Consider the following 19,461-nt stretch of genomic DNA (forward strand, 5'->3'; position numbering starts at 1 on the left):
ATGAAAAAGCAGTGGCATAGTGGACATCCACGTTATCAATATACAGCCCTCAAATTCCTGTTCCTGCTTTTTGATACCACAACCCACAGTTCTTAGCCACTGCTGACAAGAGGCATCTCCCGGCGGTAATAGGTGGGCCCTGCTCTGGCAGCTGCTCAACAAGCAACTCTTAATGGACCACCAAAAGCGATTGTTGCACGAAAGCAGGAATTGTTCTTAAGTGTGGAATTTGCACTCTATGGGACATTGACGAAATGAGCAGCCTCTTAAAAGGTCTTGTGTCCCAGCATCCTTACCCAACAGTAACACATGCAGTCATTTGGGTTGTGTTAAAAAGAAAATTACCCACACGCCTATTCCAGCTAAAACATTTTTTTTTTCCACCTAGAATAAGTACAGGGCAAGTTTAGTCATTTCTTCTGACATGTCCTGCCTTACCAAATTCCAGTTACTAACTGGGACTATGGGGAGTACCGACTTTGCTGTATATAGCAGACACAGCGCTACAGGTGTTGTGGCCCTGCTAAAACCCCCGATACTGATGGAACTAGGAAAATCCTGGTTGATGTGACCAGGGAAATCCTACAAATATCAAAGATGTTTGAGGTTTTGGAGATCTCCAACATCTGTTGAAATCTCATGCAAATGTAGTACACAATCCCAGGGTCCAAGGTGTCACTTTGGTTCTCTAAGTCTCCAGGAGGGCCAGCCACAACGTGCTGCAAGCCTAAATGGACTCATTTAGGTTGGAAAAGACTTTTGAGACCATCAAGTGCAACCATTGAAGTTCAAACAGCTGTTCAAGCTACAGCTCCATGCTGAGCAAAACAGAGTTACTTTAACAAGGAACCCAGCTAGATTTTTTAATACACCAGATCGGGTTCAGTAAGACTGGGGAGGGATCTTTAAATGAAACCAGTTAGCCAGAGAGCCCTTGGGTACAGGGCAGGAGACTCAGCATCATGACCGACAGGTTTCAAACTTGATGCAGGCAATGTGAGCACCCTGCCAAACCCTACGCTGCATCTTTCAGCTCTTCCTGACCACGTCGCTCTGCTGCCCGCTTCTAGCTGCTTTTTGCTGCTCTGCAGCTTAAAGCAAAGATACACTACAGTTCTCCCCTTCCTTCACTCTGTGACTTGTAACATTTTGGGATCTAGAGCAGATGAGCTCTAGGATAGCTGGCTATTTACGCTAGTCCTCATATAAAAGGCTCTGGAATAAATTTAAAACAAACAATATCCTGGGTTAGTATGTTAAATACTTATGCAAGGATATGCAAAGAAAAAAGCCTTTTGTAGAAACAGATATAAAATACTAATATAAATAATACTAATAAAATACTAAGCTAATGATTCTCATTTTAATGTAACTATATTAAATGTAATTCTGTACATGGATATGCTATATGCTGAAAGTATTTCTGGAGATTTTAGGTACAAAACAGAGTTAGAAAAAAGAAAAACAAAGCTGTTGAAAGAATAAAGCTGTTTTAGACTCTCAGGTACTTGTATGCTGTTATAGCAGTATGGCAACCAGCAATATTTTACTTTGAATTGTATAAAACCCACATACATCCATCATTCCCAAGTACCTAATATAGAGATTGTTGCCATGGAAAATCAGCACCTCAACGTATACTTTACTAAACAATATAAACTAACAACTGAGAACACAATGCCTGTATATAAGCAGACCATTTAGGCACTTGGCATCTTCCCAGTCAACGACTGTTTTAAAATGTATTAGTATGGTAATTGTCTCAAAGAACCCTGTAAAATGCACAGAACATGGTATAACAAAGGTTCAAGCTGTGAGACAATCTGGAGGAACTAATATCTTGCACTAAATATCAACCTGGTTAATTCAGACAAAATATATTCTAATGTCCTCCAACACAAAAAAATGCAGGGAGCCAGAGGACAGAAGGAACGGCTTGGTGGCATTTCTGTACACTAAATTTGCAAATATTCCACATTAAGGAATCGTCTTGCATTGGTTGTATGAATGAACCCATGTCAGACCATGCACAGATTGGGTCCCCTCTTATGTTATTTAAAAAAGCCAACCAATCGTTACCGTATTATTAAATAAAGTGTCTTAGGTAAATAGCATGGGCTGTATTAAGGGGCTTAAAACATTTTAAAAACCCATTAGACTAATGCCATAGTTCAGTTCAGAGTGATAAACTAAAAAGCCCATATTTAATTAACCCAGGTTATTTGATGTATCTCTTTACTAACCGGCACTTTTACATTTTAACTGGGTAGCAGGGAAGCTCTAACTCCCAGCAACAAAGGGTTAATATAATTATGGTTAGAAAAGTCTTGTTACTAGAGGATATGTTTTGATTATTAGATCAGATGAAGATAAAGAAGCAATAATTTTGAAAGTATTTCTGTATTGTTTCATTAAGTCATAGAGTATTAAAGAATTCCCCCAAGATATGGTCTGAGAACATTGCTTTAATTTGTGAAACCGTGATTCATTTTTTGTGGAGGCAACCATTACAATCTCAGTTATTTCAGAAGTAATTCCTCTATAATCAAACATGAGATCAACACATTGCCACTGAGATTTCGTTCTTTGTACAATGGATCTCAGACACAGGTTTTCCCAGCACTTTAGCTTAAAAGTATGTATTTTGCAATATTTTTATACTGCAACAAATAAGGTTAAGGAGGGTTGAAATGACTAAAACTTTATCAATAGTCACTGCATCAGACACTATCAACAGGAACCTAAATACAGAGTATTAGCCAGGCAAGCCTATGAGAAAATGGAAGGAGATTACTGAAATGAAAATCAAAGACTTGCTCTGTCATTTCTATGATCCTATTCCCTTTGAAGTTAATGGCTAAACTAATGCTGACCTCACCAGGAACAAGAAAATCTGTCAAGTGCAAGGACTCAAGATATTTTCTATCAGGCTTTATGAAAAAATAAGAAAAGACCCATAACACGGGTGTAGCCAGCAAAATGTGTCCCTCAAAACCAGGCCAGCCCCTCCTCGCTCATTAATGAGTGGTGCCCACATGGTGACAGATGGGCAGAGACCGCTACTCTCAATGTAAGAACCTCATAGGTTTCCTTTGCTCTACTGAATTTTCATAAAAATTCTGCAAGGCTGTCTTAAAACATGCAGAAAGCATACTGAATGCAACACTTCGGCTTTCATCCCTAACAGACATTTCTCCACATAAATTATGCTACACCAGAGCAAAACTAGTAACTGTTAAAAAATGTCAGAATTAGAACAATTTGTAAGAGTTTCAATTGAACATTAAATCATTCCGATAGCGGAAAGCTACCCACGCCAGTCAGAGCTAAGTGGGTACTATCAGCCTCCCGATTTCAAAAAAACTCTCAGACTATAAAACCTGCAAGACTATGAAGTCTTTCATGGAATAGATAAATTTATCTTGTTTACACTTTGAAGCTCATAGATGGTAGAACAATGGAAGAGACAGGAGTTACAGGAAACTGATTCATAACACATGTCAGGACACATTTCTCATGCTTACTGATAGATCAAAACTGTGTGGGCTAGCGCACAAAGAAAGTGAAGCTGCTGAAGCAGAAGGTAAAAGGGTCACTCACAAAATTGTTAGATGCTTCTTCTGGTTTTAGTGCAGTGCTAGTGCAATGCAAATGAGTATAGGACTGGACCGCTAATTATAAATGGGAATTACTGGGCAGCAAATACACAGTTAAAAAAGATAAGTTATTAAGACTAAAAAGCCTTCTCTCCGTGTCTTGATTTTACTTGTCTTTATGTCCTAAATGATACACTTCCCTTTTCCAGTGGAGAGAACTGGAGGGGGTAGCAGGTAAATTCAAAGACAAGCCATAAACATTCCTGGCAAATCTTCAGTACCAATCATTGCAACGGGAATTTAAAGTTTTGAAACCTAATAAGGATTTTCTGTGCCTTTTCAGTTCAGCTACTTCACTACATATCCATGGTAAATATATGCTGGGGTTTGTGGGTTTTAATTCTAAAGGCAGCCAAGTTTTGCCCCCCCAAAAATAATACAAAATTCAAAACAATGAGAACTAGGCGAATTCAATTTCAGCAAAAATGTGGTCACTTAGAATAAAATGTCACAGTAACTAGAATTCACCGGCATCCCGGAGAAATCAGCGGCTTTTACGGTGCCTCTCAGAATGACAGAAAAGTCAGGTCAGTAAAACCCAGTATGGGTACTCAGTGAGAGGTACAAAAGGTGCTGTGCAGGGAGCGAAGCCCTACCTTCAGTGTGCTGTTCTTGGCGGTCAGCTGCTGCTCCAGCTGTGAGATCTGGCTGCTGGAGTTCTCCCGCAGCTTGGTGAGGCTGCCCTGGAGTCTCTGGACATCTTCTACGAGCTGGGCGATTTCTCGCTCCTTCGCAGCCAGTTCTACTTCCAAGCTGGAGCGTGTTAGCACCTCGATGGCCTGCTCCTAATGGGAAAAAAAGTCTTAGGACCATAGAAAGAAAGAAAAGGCCACAAGGTTGAATTTGGGACAGTTAGGTAAGGACCAACCCAGCACCGGGTGGCATGAGAGACAGAAACAATTTCTAAATCAGGGACTCCCATCACTGACTGGGTGAATCTGGAAGATGAACCTTCCCACTCCCCAGGACAGCTCTTTGGTAAAACAGTGATAATGGAGAAAATAAATTTCCTTATTTCCTAAGTGCACTGGAAAGATGCAACCATGAAAGTCAAAGGATTCTATTTAGATCTATTTATTATTAATAGTTCAAATGCTTTGACAACTATGAAAATCTGTGCTCACAAAATACTAATCAGATAAAATATTCTGAAGTAATGGAGCAGAATTTCTTAATCAGGAACAGCAGAGTCATGTGCCTTTGGCTCTTTGGATGCACGCTGCACATTTCAGGCAAAATTGTCAAAAATTGCCCCAAACTGCTACTTCCAGTGAACTTGCTCCTTGCATGAAAATTGTTCGCTGTTAAAGTTATTGCTAACAACTAAAGCCTCTCCTCCACGGGGAAGAAGGCAGATGTGACAGCTGTAAAACAAGGCCATTCTCCCTTTGGTCTCCACTTTCAGAAATTCCCTTTCCAAAATCAGGATCCTTCTTCCTCCGGTTTCTCATGGCTGCAAAATCCATCCTGAAGTCTGAAAGTTCCTCACTAGACTGACTTCCCAGCAGGACAAGAAATAAAGAGAGGACAGAGGATGTTTAGAAGAAGGTAGATCTATTCAGAAAAGATAACACAGACTAATTGTACCATCTCTTTTGTCTCCTTTCGTGTTGAGAGATCAATAGCTATAATGCATTGGAAGGGTCTGAACCTCTCTTCCACAAAGACCATAAGGAAATCCTTGTACAGATCAGGGAGCACGAGGCAGCCCGACGATGAAGATATGTTCCATTAAAAAGCCTGCAACGCGTCTTACGGAGGTTAACGGCTGCTCCTCAGAAAACACCAGTGAAGTAGGAAAGAATCCATTTACCAAGAGCGAGACAATGATCGTAAGCATTATAAACCAAAGATTCTATGGTGAAAAAGCTGAAAATTCAACTCACTGATGCTGTCACCCAGGCACTTTCCTTACAATTAAAGATGACATTGCAGCAGATTGAAATATACTCCTTACCTTGCCTTCTGGAAAACTCAGGCACAACAAAATACCTTTCCCATATCTTGTAAACACTTAACTTGGTTCTCAGTGACTACATACTATTGTACCTCACGGAAAGCTACATGTACGAACAGCAGTTAACAACCGTCTCCCATTACACTGAATTATACTTTTAACTTGAAAAAGCCTCTAATTTGCTTGCATGAAACATCACAAGTTGTATAATCATCTGCTGCTTGTGCCTATTGAGACTAGAACGTAGAGTCTGAAATAAGATAGATAATGATCATTTTCATCCTGCAGTAGTTGTCATATTAAATATAAATGAAGTGCAGAAGTACTATTAAATACAAGAAAGACGTAATGTTAAAATAATGATAAGACTAGGACACGAGATAGGAAGAGGCCGGTAATTCAGAGTTACAAGTGATATTCAGGCTTTTTATTTTTCTGGGTTTTTGTGGGGTTTTTTGGGTTTTTTTTTTTTCTTTTGCAGCCTGCTTGTCTATCTTTTGACTTCTCTGAGAAAATACTGGGTTGTATTAATAGATGACTGAACAGATCTGGAGGACTTACAGTTTGTTACTCATTCTCTGCAAATGTATTTTAAAGGCAACCATGTGTTTCTCCGATATCGGTGTCAAGCATGTATATGGCTTGCAAGAAAAAAAGCAATATAAGCAGCATGATTTCTTTTATTTGTTAAATCTGCTGCTTAGAAGTAGACTAAATTTCACTTAATTGCATATTTACATTTAAATACTCCTATTTCTCCTTTGGCAAACAAAAATCAAAATAATCTGTCTGCTCATCTGTGATACCTGTTAACCCAGGACCAGCTGGAGTCCTGTAATAGCATTCTGTGCCCGCAAGGTCCGATCAGCAAAGCCAGCACTACCAACCTCCCCAAACAGCAGCACTTGCTTTATTTAGAAACACGCAGAGAAGGCAACAAGCAGCAAAACATTTAGGAGTGCAGGATGTTTTCTGCATTTTCTAGGCTTCTTTTAGTGGCTTTATAGGTATTCTCAGCTGAGATATATTCGGTCAAAACTGGAATGATACCGAATTTATTTCTAGTTCCTCTGACAGCCCATACACTAAGAATAACAAGACCCAGGCACGGGCAGGCAGCAGGTCCCGTAACGCAGCCAACGCTGGGCAAAGCTGGTCCGTTGGTCTGAAGCTCCACAACTCTGCTGTGCCCTCCAGGCAAGCACATGCTGATGGCCCACCAAGGCACTCTTCGTTACACCACATTGCTGCCTTTATTTTCCCTCTGCTGATGCTCTTACCAACGTGAGATAATTGCTGAGAGTTCTGCTATCCACCTGGACCAGCAGCCCTGGAGAGCTGTGGATCACCGTACCCATCACCATGTAGCAAAGTGACCGACCTCTGTCCTTCCCGTGGTCTTCTACAGCCACCAACCCCCTCAGAAGTTTAACCAAACCGCAATCCCAAAGGAACACAATTCCATTTCAGTTAAAATATGACTCCAAACAGATATTTTTATAGCTGCGAGCATAAATTGAAAGAGCTGTACTGCAGGAATGTCAGAAACCTGTAAGAGTCAGTAAATATTTTCTCTCACCACATCAGGTGCCTTCTGGATCTGCGTAGCAAGTTGGAGAGATTTGTTAGCTGACGAGAGCTGCTCCCTTAAGGTCTCTGCCTCTCTCTGAGCCACCTCTGCCCTCTGAAGGAAATGAAAAGGGGTGAAAAGAGAAAGTACATTCAGTTTAACAACTGACAATTATTACAAGAACATTCATCAATTCATGCCTGACTGAATATAATTGATTTTCCTAAACACTCAACCTAATAAATGTTAGAAAAAAAACATAGAATGTGATGGATTTTTATTTTAAACAGTACAAGGAAGAAATAATTGAGCGATTATGACAGTAATTTAACGCTAGGAGCAAGGAATCCCCTGCTGATACTAATGCTGCGGCCCACTGAATTTCCCAGACTGAATAAATACAAGTGGAAATGGAGTCTTTTTATTCAATTTCTTTCTATTCTCATAGACCAAGCAGATTTTATTGCAAGGTTCCTCCTGGGAATAATTCTCACGGGTAAATGCTGAATTAAAAGATATTCTGACCATTCTCTCTAACACACATACAATGTCGTGGGCTGTCTTTCTGGAGTAATTATTTCCCAAAACACAAATAGTTAGATTCTGTTCTTTCAGCAGGTCTATTTATTCAACAATATTTAACCCTAAAGTGACAATTTTGCACAGATCAGTTACCAACTGCTGAGGATTTATGCAATATCTGATAAGCCAGGGACTTGGCTACCAGACAAAATTCCAATATAAATATTGAATAATAATAGAAAGGAGAAAGGCAGAATTATCAGGAAAGATTGTCCGTGCAAGAGTCTGGGTAGAGACAGATGGATCAGTAATTTCAGGCAATAAATAGCAGCAAAGTCCTTTCTATAACTGTGTACAAGCTTCTGTTAAGAAAAGTGGAAAAAAATCTGGTTGTTTTACAGTATATACTCCCCCTGGCCAGACTTTCTTCTCTCTTTTTTAAAAAAACCCTTATTTTATTGTTATAAAACTACACAGCTCACCTCCTTGAGGAATCGCTGCTTTTCACCTGGGCTAGTCCATGCAAATCATGCTCCACTTTCAGCAGAAAATAGCTGAAATAATTTTCTTATCTCCACTTGCAAGACATATCACCAACTCTTCCAAACTCATGAGCTGCTGCCAATCAAGGCCAAAACTCTGCTTGACCAACCTTTACCCTTTATACCAATGGGTCCCTTCCTTTATTGAATAATAAATTCACACTGCCATTTTTAAGCTGCCAAAGCTGCTCTATTTCTAGATGCCAGACTCCCTGCTTTTTCAGCTGGTCCTTTTGAAAACCCAAGTCATCTAAAATAGTGAATATGAAACCTATATCCCTCTGTGTGTGCACGGTCTTTGACTTACTACTCAAAGCAGAGACTCTGTCTGCATGTTTAATCAATCAGTAAACTAACAGCAATCAAATACTAAACGCATCATCTGCGCTATTTGCTCACAACATTATATTAAATGATTCTGCATAGGTTCTACAGCTGTAATTAAAATGTAATTGTAAAAAGTACAGTAACAAGGTTCTAATAATCAGAGCACAGGACACAACCTATTGTGTGCTCGAAAAAAACAGTGGCAGCATTAAAAAAGGCACACAAAAGAGAAAGTTTACCTTGTTTATGGAGCTGGATAATAAATACTAGGGTAAAAAACTGAGCTAACAGTACACCTTGAGATAAATTATTTTCTTGCACTTTATTAGATATGGAGATACATGTATTGATCTAATAACTGCTAAACAACTCTGGCAAAGTGGGACAAGTTACTGCGCTGTGGCACTTGCATCTACTGCTGTATAAGTAATGGCTTTTGCAGCCTTAAGCAATTCTGCTGATGGCTTCCATTCACAGCAGCATTGTTTTGAGAATCTATTCAGCTTGCATGCGAGCAAACCACAGAGGATATTTCTAATAGATGTTACATCTGCATATACAGTAAGCTGTCAGCTGCCCTTTCTGCACAGCCTCCCCAGCCAATTCAGAACACCTGTTGTAATCCTGTGAATAATATTAGACAAGATTTCGTACTATGCATTGTTAAAAATACATTAACAGAAACTTTGGGCAATTCTGTTTGGGAAATACCAGTCAATTTTTCTCCCTTCCCCCCCCCCCCCCCCCCCCCCCCCCCCCCCCCCCCCCCCCCCTCCAAGAATGGAAGCTTTTTAGAGCCAGAATTACAGATGTGCTCAGCGTCTGGAAAGCACTTTTGGGTGCTATTGCAATATAAATTATAAATGACACACAAAAACCTGTTAAAAGAACGGTAGTTTGAAAATTGAGCACTTAAAAGTTTTGAAAAGCCAACCCCAAGGCTGCAGGTATGGTTGGCCACCCCCTGTGCGCTGGGCTTTGGGAGGTGGGCTGGAACCGCATTATAACATGCTACTGCTTTTTCCCGACGAGATCCTCTACTTCATTCAGCTCTCAGGATGAATATTGCTGGGTGAATGCGTATTTTGCTTTGTCCTCCTTGTTCCGTCTGTGACCTCTGCGGTTTATTTACTGCGAAGTAATCCCACCCTCCTCTGCAGATGGGATTAATCACTTCCTCACGGGCTGCGCTCTGGTTTCCACCACTGGAGGATCTAAGTGCTTCAGAAACGTTAACGAATGCACTGGCACAACCCCCAGTTTGAGCTATCCGGGTTCCTCCGGCCCCCAGCACCTTGCCAGGTGGGTGCTGAGCACGGTGGTACCAAGCACAGCCTCCCTGCTTCACACCTGCCTGCACCCAGCACCCCATCCAGCGGCTGCGGTGCCGCTCCCCTGCAAAACCCTCTGGGTTTTGCCTCTCTTGACTCCTACCCTTCTCTGCTTGTCACTTTGTCCCCTTCCTAATTGGTTTTGGCTGCTGGAAGCACCATTTCTGCCTCCTCGGAGTTTCACAGTGCCTTTAGCTTCAGGCAGCCAAAAGGAAACTTGTCTCTCACACGACTCAATGCATACACACCAACTTCCAGCATCAGTCTTACCCCCCACCGATCTCCTCCTTCCCCTTTACCTTGTTGCTGCTGCTCCTCCAAACGTCCTCGCAGCAGCCCCGTCCGGGTCCTTCTCCTCCCTCTCTCCCCACCACGACCCTCCTCTCTCCACGTCCTGCTCTTCGTGCTCTCACGCCGATGCTGCCCGTCTCCCCGGGGCAGCAGGGGCAGCCTGGGGGAGCGCCTCCCCTCCCAGTGCTCCCAGTCAAACTGGCACTGAACCTTACATTACAACCAGGAGAAGCAAAACCTGGCTGGTTAATGTTCACCCAGCCGGCGCAGCGATCGACTGCAGCGTGCTTGGGACAGGCACGGACATCAAAGCCGACAAATTCAAACCAGATTCTGTTGAGTTTGTGTGAACTTTTTTTTTTTTTAAAGACGCTTCTAGGCTGGCCAAACTGGTGCTTTTTTGTTGGTTTTTTTTTTTCCCCCTTTTTTTCCTACTTGAAGCAACAGAAGATACAACCCTGAGAAAAAGGCAAACCCTCCCTCATGAAGTGCCAAGCCCCTTCTCTTAAATATGGGCACAGCAGGCTCCTCATCAAAACAGCAAGAACAACTCGTAAAATGTGGGGAAAACTGGATTTTTTCCCCCTAATCTGTTCTTAGAAATGATTGAACAATTTTTCCTGAAATAAGAAAAGAGAGTGCAGCCAGAGGACAGACGCCAGTATGGAAAATCGCTAAAACCTAGCAATCTGCACAACTTGGTGACACTGGAAAGTTCACGCAACCTTCTCTTTGTGGAAATTATCCCACTTCGGCTATAAAAATATATACAGCCATAGTACAGTTGCTTTTCATCAGTGGGTGCTAAAACTCTTTGTTTCCTACTTCCAAATCTACTATGCACTGCCTAGAAAACCCATGGTGACTGCGACAGTCACACTACTGGCCTTGACGAGATCATGCAAATCCAGCATTGTCTAAAAATGCTATTTTCTGGATAGTTCAGTCATACAATTCCTCCTAATTTCTGTACTGCTGTTTTTCTAGCAGTGAGCTACCTCCCTGGTAACAAAATACATCAAAATACTTTCATTCTCCTTAATATAGCATGTAAATATTGTACTGTTCACAGCGGAGCCAGTAGGTCATGATCGTCGTGCTGCTGTGTAATTTCCAATTAATAAAAAAAAAAAAGAAGCCTTAAACAATATATCCAGTTTAAAATATTCTCATTGTTTCCTGACAAGATAATGAATAGCATGAACTGAGTGCTCTTCTCCTTACAGTAAAATGTTAATTTGATCAAAGACCAGTGGTGTGAATAGCAAAATGAGATACTTACAAGCAAAAAGTATAACCTTTCCCTTAAAGTTCCACCAGCCACACTATATTTCCTTATTACATGCCAAATTCAGTGCTCTACGTGGCAAAGTCTTCCTGTGGGCTAGGAGTGTATATTATCACAAGTAATTCTGCTGAAGTTAATGAGCCCAGTTATGGCAGTAATCACCATGCTTGGTTTTAAGCGCTTGAAGCCGACATTCTTACTTGCAAGCTGCTGCAAAAGCTATGTTTTCGAGTATGAGATCAATTAAAGCACAATGGTTCAATGTGCTTTAATTTTCTAACTTTTGAGATATAAAAATTTATTTTAAAACCTTTAAACGACCCTAGCTTTCCCAGAACAGCAGCAAGGTTAGCAGAAAATCTGTAACATGAAAGACTCTTCGGGGCTCTGGCACCTATTTGTTTCTAGCAATGGAGAATTACATGAAAAAAAAAAAAATCTCCAACAAACAGAAGAGGTTGGGTAGTCTTCCTTCTTGTCTCCAGGCTATTGTACTTTCCCTTGCGCACTGAAAGTCTGCCAGACAAATGTATTCCCAAGCATTTACAGAAAACTCCTGTGTTTGTACGAAAATGATATTAACCATATTTCGCCTTTATACAGCACTTTGCCGTGCAAGGATCCCAATGCACTTTAGAAAGTAAATGTTACTATTCCCATTTTACAGACAGTGAAATCCCAGGATTAAGCGAATGACCTCATCTGCTATAAACCAGCGTAACTTCGCTGAATTCAGCACAGCGATGGCACATCACGACAGCAGAGGATCTAGTTCATCGCAAAGGGAGTCAGAAATAAAAAGCAAATAGTCTAGTGGCATTTGCGGGCAGTACCCGTGTTAGCCTTGATGCAGACGAAGGAGTCACGTCAAGATGAATACCCTTCTTCATGGAAACATAAGAACAAGGACTGTCTTATCACGAGTTTTGTTACCACTGGTGGGTCAGAGCAAAACCCTCCCAACACAGCACTTGCACTACCTATAGTGTGTTGCGTTTGTGTTGCTAAGTGAAAGAGGAGCATTTATTCCATCTGCTGCTCACAAACATACATATTTTATAGCTGTCTCACTTAGTGGGAATATCTTTTCAAACCATTTTCCAATGTGATTTGTTAGAGACGGGAAGGTACCATACCCAATGAAATAAAAAAAATAGTCTCGAGAACAGCGTTTCTGCTAAAATGCCCCGGTGAAGCTTGCTTTCCACTTCTATACAGACATTGCTTTATGTATTTAGTGGTAGTTTGGTCCCAAAAACGCTTGAACTCACTAACCCTTATCTTAAAACCTCACACTACACTTATGTGGCATAATAGTACTGATCCAGTCTCGATTCTTCAATAAATGGTTATATATTTTAGAAAGAGCAGTGTTCTTGTTTTATTAATAACAGAAGTTTCTGTATTTGACTTGCTTTCCCAGAAAAAGTAAGTAGATATCTGGGAGCACTATCAGCACTGTGAAGATGGGAAGAAAACCATGGAAACATTTTGCTTTTCCAAAGGGATAATACCGCACAGACACTGAAGAAAAAACCCAAATTAATTCTTTTCTATAGCTTTCATAATATAGTCCACCAAAAAAAAAGTCCTATGTTCTTTTTCTGTTATTACTCTCAAAATCTAAGGATACCTCTATCTGAGTCCATTTTTCAAATCTATTTCCTCCTTCTCAAGGTTAAAATACAATAACCCAGGATCAACCAACCCTAACTGAAGTTTTCTCTCTTACTTTTAAAAGTAAAAAAGTGCTTTTTTTTTTTTCCAGGAAGCCCAAATTACCATGTTCATTAGACTTTTTTTTCTTCCTTTTTTTAATAAAAAACAACATGAACTGAATGTATAAAGCCAGTAAACAGGTCTGGATACATCAATGACATGAAAACACAAACTCAGACTCAATATTAAAACCTTAAGATAAGCCTCTCTCTCTCTCTCTCTCTTTTCTTTTTTTTTTTTTTAATTTAACACGCCAAAGTATTTCCATTTTCATAACATAGGAAGTATTCTTTTCAACAGTAACCTCAGTATTTCCCATGAACAACTAGGTGATTCCAGGTTGCTAGAGAAGTACAGAAACAGGATAATTTGCTTGAGTAAATTTGTCGTCCCAAAGAATCGTGACTTACTGCTGTAAACACTTACGAGAAAGGTGTAAACTTGAAAATGTACAGAAAAGTTCTAACCATAAATATTTGTGTAAAATATACATTCACACAACTGTAACTGTTGCAAATGCAGAAAAGTACACTGCCAATTCATTAACTTCACTGATTAGATATTATAATATTCTGGGAATCAAACAATAAAAAATTCAAAGATGCTATATCCCAAACTATGATAAATCATTTATTTTGACAAGTAAGTGTAGTTTAGTTTTAATTATTTATTATTATACTTCGTAGCATATCAGAAAATATGCAGTGATTTATTGTGCAAAATGAAATCTTAATAAAACCAGTCCCTTCCCCAAACTACAGGATTATTAAATCTTCATGGCAATGCGAGGTGAACTCTTGGGTTAGTTTTGTTATCGAGCCTGCAGGTTAGTAAAGTGAAAATAAGCCATTCCTATTGCATGTAGGTATATTTTGACTTCAGCTCTTTACAGACCCAAGCCATACCAGTCCTGCAACCTTGGGGATGAGGAGAGAATGGGAGAGGGAGGACAGATCCCCAGCGGCTGCTGCCCACAGCTCTGCTGCTGTCTTGCAGACAACGCGGTTGCATCTCACTGCTACAGCAAGCAGGGCTATTGCTTCAGACTTCACCCCCCTGCTAAAGCTACAGTCACAGAGCTAATGGCTCCTCTTGAGGCAGGCGTAGGCAAACCAGCCATTCTAATGTACCATTCCTGTTCTTTTTGTACCAGTTTAGAGCTCTTGGGACTTGAAAGTGGATGGGTCACTCCACAGGCAACCGCTGACACCCACCTCCCAGCCAGGACCGGCCTCACCCTAACAGCAGGTGTAAACTGGTGTACTTCAGTTCCTCTGCTTGAGCTTTGTCAGTCAGAACGAGACCAGCCCCGCCACAAAACCCCACTAGAGATCTTGGATTGACCACACCGAGTGCCTGGATTAGCAGCAGAGGAAGGGCTCTCATCCCAGCAGCCGCTGCTCCCTGCAAGCGAGGGATTTCTTTCTTTCATTGGCTAGGGTTATGGTTTGGGGGAAAATTCAGTTTATACCTTGCGTTAACGATACAATGGAGAGAAACCGAGCTTTGCCGGTCACTACCCCCTTTTCCTTCTAAGCAGAAAATTGCAAAGCTCACTGGTATTTAAAGGTAATTATTTCTGTGAGCTAGTCATTTCTTCTGGGGATGATAGCATGCAAACAAGCCCAGAAAGCTCCTGCATGAAACAATCTGAGGATCCAAATGAGGAGAAAACAGTGGGAGAAGAGAGGTGATGGAGTCTGAAGGCTAAGAAGCATGACTCAGTGCTTCACCCAACACGTGAGGGTTGGAGTTGCATCATCAGCTCTGTCCCCGTGGTTTTCACCACCCAGAATACAGACAACTGGATCAACGTCAACGAGTACATCCACCCTCTTGTTACTGCACAACAGGAGAGGGAAATGGCACTCCTCACCTCTTAAGTCAGAGAGGAATCCCCACATAAAGCGAGGGAAGTTCAGAAATAACCAGCTCTGGATTTAAAAAGTGCAGTAACTCAGAAAGGGATTTCCAAGAAATCAAAAAATCCAATCCTTAAAAACTTCCAGCAAATATTTTTCACATTTTCAGTGGAATCATTTTGCTGTTCTCTTAAAGTTCTGCTCCAAAGCCCAGTCATTTGGGTCAGTGTTAATCCCAGAGCAGCAAAACATCACATCAAATTCAGCAAGGCAGTCTATTCTCAAAGTAGGAGTCATGCTGAGCACTACTCTTTAAAGGTAGCCTTAATAATGGGGAATAAGTACTTACTGAAATGATAAAAGGAAATGTTAATTTAACTATTAGATACATAATTATGTTAAGTACTTGTTTCTGCAATTGTAACACTTCAACCTGATGCAAACTCACTTTCTGTCCTGTGCAACGGATTTAATTTCTTCCAATTTTTTTTCCCCAACTATAAAGAGGTAAAATGCAGGAATCGCTGCTACAAAGATTACTTATAATTTATAAAACTGGTTTATAAAGGTAAAGCATCACATGAGACAAGGACTACAGGCATGTTTCAGCAAATCAGCAGAGCTACGCCAGCAGCTCACAGCTCCTGCACTGGTGACATTCCCTTCCCTGTCTCCTCCGAGGCCACGTGCTCCCCTGGTGTCCTTCATCTTGGCGCTGCTGCTGCTTTTCCCATGTTTTATGGAGCTGCCTCAATCTGCTAAACCCACAGAGCACAAACCTGGCCCCTTTACCCCAAATTCAGGCTTTTCTGCAGTTCCCGTGCTCAATGGACTCAATGAAGGGTCCCCCAGTTGCAAAGGCTGCTGTTAGGGAGGGGACAGGGCCACAGCAGCTGGCGGGGGGAAGCAGAGAGGGGGGAGATGGGGATAGTGGGGAAAGGGCAGACAGAATCACCTCTTCTGGCTTTACAGCAGCTCAGATGAATTGCACCCTGATGTTTACATGCACGTTCAGTTTGCTGAATTAAAACCAAACTAAGGGGTTATGCACAGAAGCAGTTATAAATTTTGACCGATTCAAAAAGAACCCCAATAAAGTAAAAAAAACAAACACATGGCAGGTTTGTTCCATTTAGATAGGAGAACATCTTTAGCATTTCTGTATTAATAGATATATTCCATTTTAGTATGGCAATGAGGAAATCAGAAATACCTATTCTTTGACTACAACCGCCTTTCTACCCTGAGAAAAGAAAAAACCCACTGCGTAAATCATTGCTCCAACTTTGCAATACGTACTGCCTTTGCAGAAATCACAAAATAATTCTACCAAAACATCTTGAACACCTACGTTATTTCTAAAAACGCTACAGATTTTCAAATAATTACTAGCACCTTCATAAATATTTAATGCTGTCTACAAAAGTTCTTTGACAGAACTAAAAACCCACTGTGCAAGCCCCAATTTTCTTTCACCGACTAAACAATCAACCCATCAACTTTCAAATCTGCCTTCTGCTTCGTTAGTATTTTTCCAATTTATAAAGAACTAACGTGAAGGACAATACACTCGCTAAAATTGTCAGCTGCACCAGGGGAGTGTGGGGGCTGAGAGCTGATCTAGCAAAAGGAAAAGGAAGAAACAGAGCGGCAGCTGGAGGGGGGTTAGGTGGAATCAGGATGAGTGCCCTGGTCTGGCTCATGGTGCAGCTCCACCACCACGACTGACGGCACGAGGCGTGCGGCAGGGCTGCGTGGGGGGGAAGGAGGTGCAGCTCCTCCTCCTGGAAGCCAGCTGTGCTTAGGTAAGCTTCAACAGGATTATAAAACCATAACCGGAGAGACTTAAGATCTGTAATCTCTGATCTTACCTGACAGAGGGATTAACGAAGCTCACTGATAAGCAAACGCCTGGTTGAGGTTTCCCCTCTGTGAAGCCATCGCTCGTTGCATACATCACCTGTGAATCCTGCACGTCCATACCCACCTCCACCATCTCAAACAGTCACTCATAGTACAGACTGGGCCAGAAAGGCACTTTGCTTGGGGGTGTTGGGTTTGTTTTTTTAAAAAACTTTTGGTTTTAAAAAGTTCCATCTGATTGTGGCACTTTCTCAGGAGTGCGTGCACTGTGAGGGAACGCCGGAGACATTTCACAGCCTACCAAATTAGCATCTGCAGGAACAAATCACAATGTCTTTGTTCTCCTGCATGGCACAGTCTGATCTAACCCTTGCTAAAAATTAATACGCCAATAAAACACATCAGAAAAGGAAAGAAAAAGAAATGTGCAGAGAAGCCCACAAAAGCTGGAGCTGCAGCAGAAGGTCAGGCTGCTGGCAGTCCTGCCACTGCTGCAGGGCAGAGATCCTTCAATTTGGGTAAACCAATTACCTGCATGCCCGAGTAGGGGCCAACGTGATGGATTTAGAAACATAAACCCACAAATAACTATAGTGGGAAAGTTAAATTTAAATTATTGGAAGGTAAATATATGGCAAGTACTACTCTACTGTGCATACAATCCTTACAGAGCATCCCTGAAGAGCTGTATTTTTCTCTAAATTTGCATATTTTCTTGCTCTACACAGTTATGACTGCTAAGTGCATATAAAAGAACTGTCATGAAATCCAAAAGAGAAGGAAAAAAAAATAATCAAAAGTCACACTTAGAATTTTATGGGGGACTCATTTAAAATCCTACCTGATTTGCTCTTTCAAGGTCTGTCATGATCATCTCGATTTCATCAGCCCTGGGAGAACAAGAGAGCAGAAGTCCTGTTATCACATGAAGAATGCCTGCTATATGAGTTCATGCACAGCACAATTGCAACACTCACACAAACAATACCAATTTTCAATATTTTTTTAAAAGGACACAGTAAGACCAATCAGCTAATCTTCTGACTGGTAAATCCTTTTAGGTTTCAGCTCGGTGGACTGGTTTGCAAATCTCCAATTCCTTTGCCTGTTTCCTTTTTGCAATGAAATAAGTGTATCGGTATCTGAGCACATTCATCAGATCTTACCCCCCAACCTTCTGCAGAAGGGCAGTGTCATCTTTCTTACACGTAAAGGTGCTTCACAAGTGTTAATTATGGAGAAGTCAAAGACTACAGTTCTTCAGTCAACTACTTGTATACACGTAAAGAAAAGTAGCCTGTTTACTCTTCCCTGTGCCTAGAAGTTTGGTTCTAAATTTGGCTAAAAATAATAAAACATGAGCTCAAAAAGACCAAGAAATTTAATTTTACATTATGCGGAAAAGAGGTTTTTTTGACACACATTTATGAAACACTTCAATTCAGACTCAGTCTCCTAACGCACCTTACAAAGCTGAATAGGAAAGTCAGAGGGTTAAAAACATACAAACAGTCAAGGAAAAATAGATCCTTCACACACGTGTGTTAGATGGCAGTTACCAGCCCTGACCCTTTAAAGAGCCCAGCATTTCTAAGGCTTCGCTCACATAAATGGATCCAATCCTGACGCAATCTATTTTTATCGCCACGCTGAATCATGGGCAAACAGTCACACTCATGCTCTCACCTGTGAAAGGTACCAGGAAAAGGGCCTATGGATGTAAAAGCATGTTCTGCATCAATACAGTAAGACATACTACTTCTCCCCAGACATTTTGCCTGTCTTGTATCTCCGGACCATATGGAAGCAATAAACACTATCCTCATCTCCTATGAACAGCAGCAAGTCCTTTTGCAATCTGCCAACACCATAATGTCTGTTTTTTGTTTTTAATCTGTAGCAGATCATTATCAGTAAAAACTGTGAAATTCTGGAATTCCCTTCCTTTGCCAAGGCAGAAAAGTCAGGGTTTGTTTTTCTGCTGATCCCACAGAAGATACATTTTTCTATGCAGGTGTTTGCTGGGAAAGATGGTTAATTGAAGTACATCAGGGTAGCGGCACTCTCAACACGAGATCATTATATTGAATATTGACTTACCCTTCAACAGCATTTTAGGTTTCGGGGTGCACACTTAGGGAAATGCAGTAAAAGATCATAATAAGTAAATGTGTATGTATATGAATTAATGGAAAATTATTTTTAATTACAGCCTTTAATGTTGTCAGGGCAACATGAACTGCCTTTTGAAAAAATCTTTTGGACAATAATGGAAAACAGATTAACATGTGTTTTCTTGTGCAGGAGAAGCTAATGTGCTCTTACATTGGAAAGAAATCATGTGCATGATGTTTTGAATTAATAATAAATAATAGACATTAGTTACTGAATTGAACAATCACTCCTTGGGCAAATAAGGATTCCAAGTGTGCAGGGAGTGCCAGAAGACTAACCCGGTCAGGTTACCATAAACCTACACCACCACTTTCCATCTCTTTAGCCTTGGTAGTTGTGAAACATCTTCAGTTTTAGA

General features: G+C 41.0%; 1 protein-coding gene across 7 annotated transcripts in view; it reads right to left on the reverse strand.

Moving 5' to 3' along the window:
• CUX1 (cut like homeobox 1) overlaps window positions 1–19,461 on the reverse strand; it is a 281,213-nt gene that overhangs the window by 84,861 nt on the left and 176,891 nt on the right. For all 7 annotated transcript variants that reach the window (XM_037375047.1, XM_037375045.1, XM_037375048.1 and 4 more), the window contains exons 9-11: window positions 17,770–17,818; window positions 7,193–7,297; window positions 4,253–4,441 (exon numbers count right to left, since the gene is read on the reverse strand). In XM_037375047.1, the coding sequence (XP_037230944.1) occupies window positions 4,253–4,441; window positions 7,193–7,297; window positions 17,770–17,818 (343 nt within the window). The remainder of the gene's footprint in view (window positions 1–4,252; window positions 4,442–7,192; window positions 7,298–17,769; window positions 17,819–19,461) is intronic.

This window comes from Falco rusticolus, chromosome 1 (genome assembly GCF_015220075.1).
Source record: "Falco rusticolus isolate bFalRus1 chromosome 1, bFalRus1.pri, whole genome shotgun sequence".
NCBI classification, from domain to species: Eukaryota; Metazoa; Chordata; class Aves; order Falconiformes; family Falconidae; genus Falco; species Falco rusticolus.